Source organism: Martes martes, assembly GCF_963455335.1.
Source record: "Martes martes genome assembly, chromosome: X".
Classification (NCBI taxonomy): Eukaryota; Metazoa; Chordata; class Mammalia; order Carnivora; family Mustelidae; genus Martes; species Martes martes.
In genome coordinates, this window is record NC_137897.1 from 47,740,773 (window position 1) to 47,743,433 (window position 2,661).

Here is a 2,661-nt window from a genome sequence, read left to right on the forward strand (position 1 = left end):
TGTGGTGGATGATGACTAAAAAGTCACAGAGCCTTTGTGACCTCACTCATGCTCAAGAGGTAGCTTGATAAATCAGAGCAGAGGACAGCTGGGCCACACAAGCCACCAAGACCTCCTCCACTGTGCTTCTGGGGAATGGCCATCAGAAACAGACTGTATTTTTAGACTATTTCAGTCTCAGCTTATCAGTCATCTTAAGACAACTGCTAAAAAAACTTCTTTGCAGACCAAATTACTAGAAAGCACATTATTCATCATTTAGAGACAGCTTACTTGAATCATGCAGTGCATAGGGGATATCAGCGAAGAGGTCTGGCAAGACTGCATTACCCTCTTCCTACAGACTGGGATGTGCTGTGATGCAGCAATTATCACCAATTCTCCACCCTGGTTGTTAGCTTCTTACCCCGAAGGCAACTTGTTCCAATTGACTCAGGAAGAAATTCAGATCTTGCTGGCGAGAGAGGGGAGAGAGAAGTTGTTTCTTCAGGGAATCACCCTTGCAGGGACCAAATGCTTGTTGATTCGGGACAACCTTTACACTGAGGGCAACAACACCATGGACCTCCGCACGAAAGGCCAGAGTCGGGGCAGCCAGGCAGTGACTGTAGTTCAGATTGAGTCTGTATACCTTGTGGTGATGGGACAAAAAGGAACAGAAGGAGGGCCTCTCAACCTTAAGGCTTTTGAAATGGCAGGTTACATCAGAGAGGCCATTCATCAACACATGGCCCATTTCTAATTAAATAAAAAGGAATTGGTGTCTGACCTGGAATTTGAATTCAGTGTTATCTGTATTACCTGCTAAGTTAACCTGGTCTTGAAAAAAACAGGAAGAGATCCCATATAAGGTTTGAGGATGTGTGTGTATGTATGATGGTGTGTGGGGTGTGTGTGTGTGTGTGTGTGTTGGGAGGGGGGAAGATTATGAAGTGTTAAGGCATTAAGGCTTCTGGGCCTTTTTTGGACTTAGAACATCATCCTTCCTTAGCACCTGAAGGAGAGAGTAGTAGATTGGGAACTAAGAAATCTTGGTTTTAATCCCAAATTTTTCCTTACTCATTATGAGACTTTTCTCTCTGGGTCTCAATATCCTTATCTACATAATGGGGAGTACACTATGTCTCTAAGGGCCATTTAAACTCTGGAAATCTAGGATTTTGTAACAGCACACAGATCCTCCAAGCCCCAGCTTATGTACTACCTCCATGAGAAGCTTTCTCTACTTTCCTTGACCCTTGGGGTTGACACTGATTTGAATTCCTAAAGCATTAACTCTCTGGGTCATTTATTTGGCCCTTAATCACACTCTGCCCAACATTTCTTGGATGACTATTTTGTGTTCTTGTTTAACTTTCCACACACATAAATTTTGTTTCCCAACTTCATTATAATCACCTTAAAGAGCAGATGATGTGTCTTCTACTTTTCTATATTTGGATAACTCAGCACAGAGCTCTGACAGGGGAATTGGCTGCATCACTAAAATTACTTACCAGAAGAGAGAGAATTTCCAAAGTAGAGAGTCTACTGGGTATAGGTGATGCAAGGTGACTATATTTTCCTTTTTGAATTTGTAGCTCACCTTTGGACCATTTAAACTGTTTATTGTTCTCACTACCAGGATGGGCATGAAACTAAGAAAGGAGGTGAAAAATTCTAACCATTCAGTCTGGCTTTTTGTTAGCAGCTCTGAGGACTATGGGGCAAGAGAAGGCAGAATGAGAAAGATGAGGTTGAGTAATAAACCATAGTGCTTACTTGACCTGGTACTTATTTGGTCCTACTGTCACCAATCCCTCAGGAGCAGTGATTAGAGAGAATCAATCATCTTCTGTGTTAATTACATGGACCCACCTATACAACACCACAACACATAACCTCACAAGCTTGTAAATGTCAAAGTTTAAACATGGAGGTTGTCGAAATATCTAGGGCAGTTCTACTTAATACAAATATAATTCTAGTCACATATGTAATTTAAGATTTTCTTTTTTAAAATTTTTATTTATTTTTTAATTTCTTTTCAGTGTTCCAGAATTCATTGTTTACGCACCACACCCAGTGCTCCATGCATTACGTGCCCTCCATAATACCCACCACCGAGCTCACCGAACCTCCCACCCCTCCCTTCCAAAACCCTCAGTTAGTTCCTCAGAGTCCACAGTCTCTCATTCTTCATCTCCCCCTCCAATTTCCTCCAACTGCCCTCTCCTTTCCATCTCCCCATGTCCTCCATGTTATTCCCTATGCTCCACAAATAAGTGAAACCATATGATAATTGACTTTCTCTGCTTGACTTATTTTACTCAGCATAATCTCTTCTAGTCCTATCCATGTTGCTACAAAAGTTGCATATTCATCTTTTCTGATGGAGACATAATACTCCATAGTATATATGGACCATATCTTCTTTATCCATTCATCCTTTGGAGGGCAACTTGGTTCTTTCCACAGTTTGGCGACTGTGACCATCGCTGCTATGAACATTGGGGTACAGATGGCCCTTCTTTTCACTGCATCTGTATCTTTGGGGTAAATACCCAGCAGTGCAATTGCAGGGTCATAGGGAAGATCTATTTTTAATTTCCTGAGGAATCTCCACACTGTTTTCCAAAGTGGCCGCAACAACTTGCATTCCCACCAGCAGTGTAAGAGGGT

General features: G+C 41.9%; 1 protein-coding gene across 1 annotated transcript; it reads left to right on the forward strand.

Moving 5' to 3' along the window:
* Positions 1-280: 280 nt before the first annotated feature.
* On the forward strand, positions 281-742 carry LOC308337367 (profilin-2-like; the record flags this gene model as incomplete). The annotated part of the gene is made up of 1 exon (XM_080795504.1): positions 281-742. One exon carries the CDS (start codon positions 281-283, stop codon positions 740-742), a length of 462 nt encoding a protein of 153 aa, XP_080651630.1.
* Between the last annotated feature and the right edge of the window lie 1,919 nt (positions 743-2,661).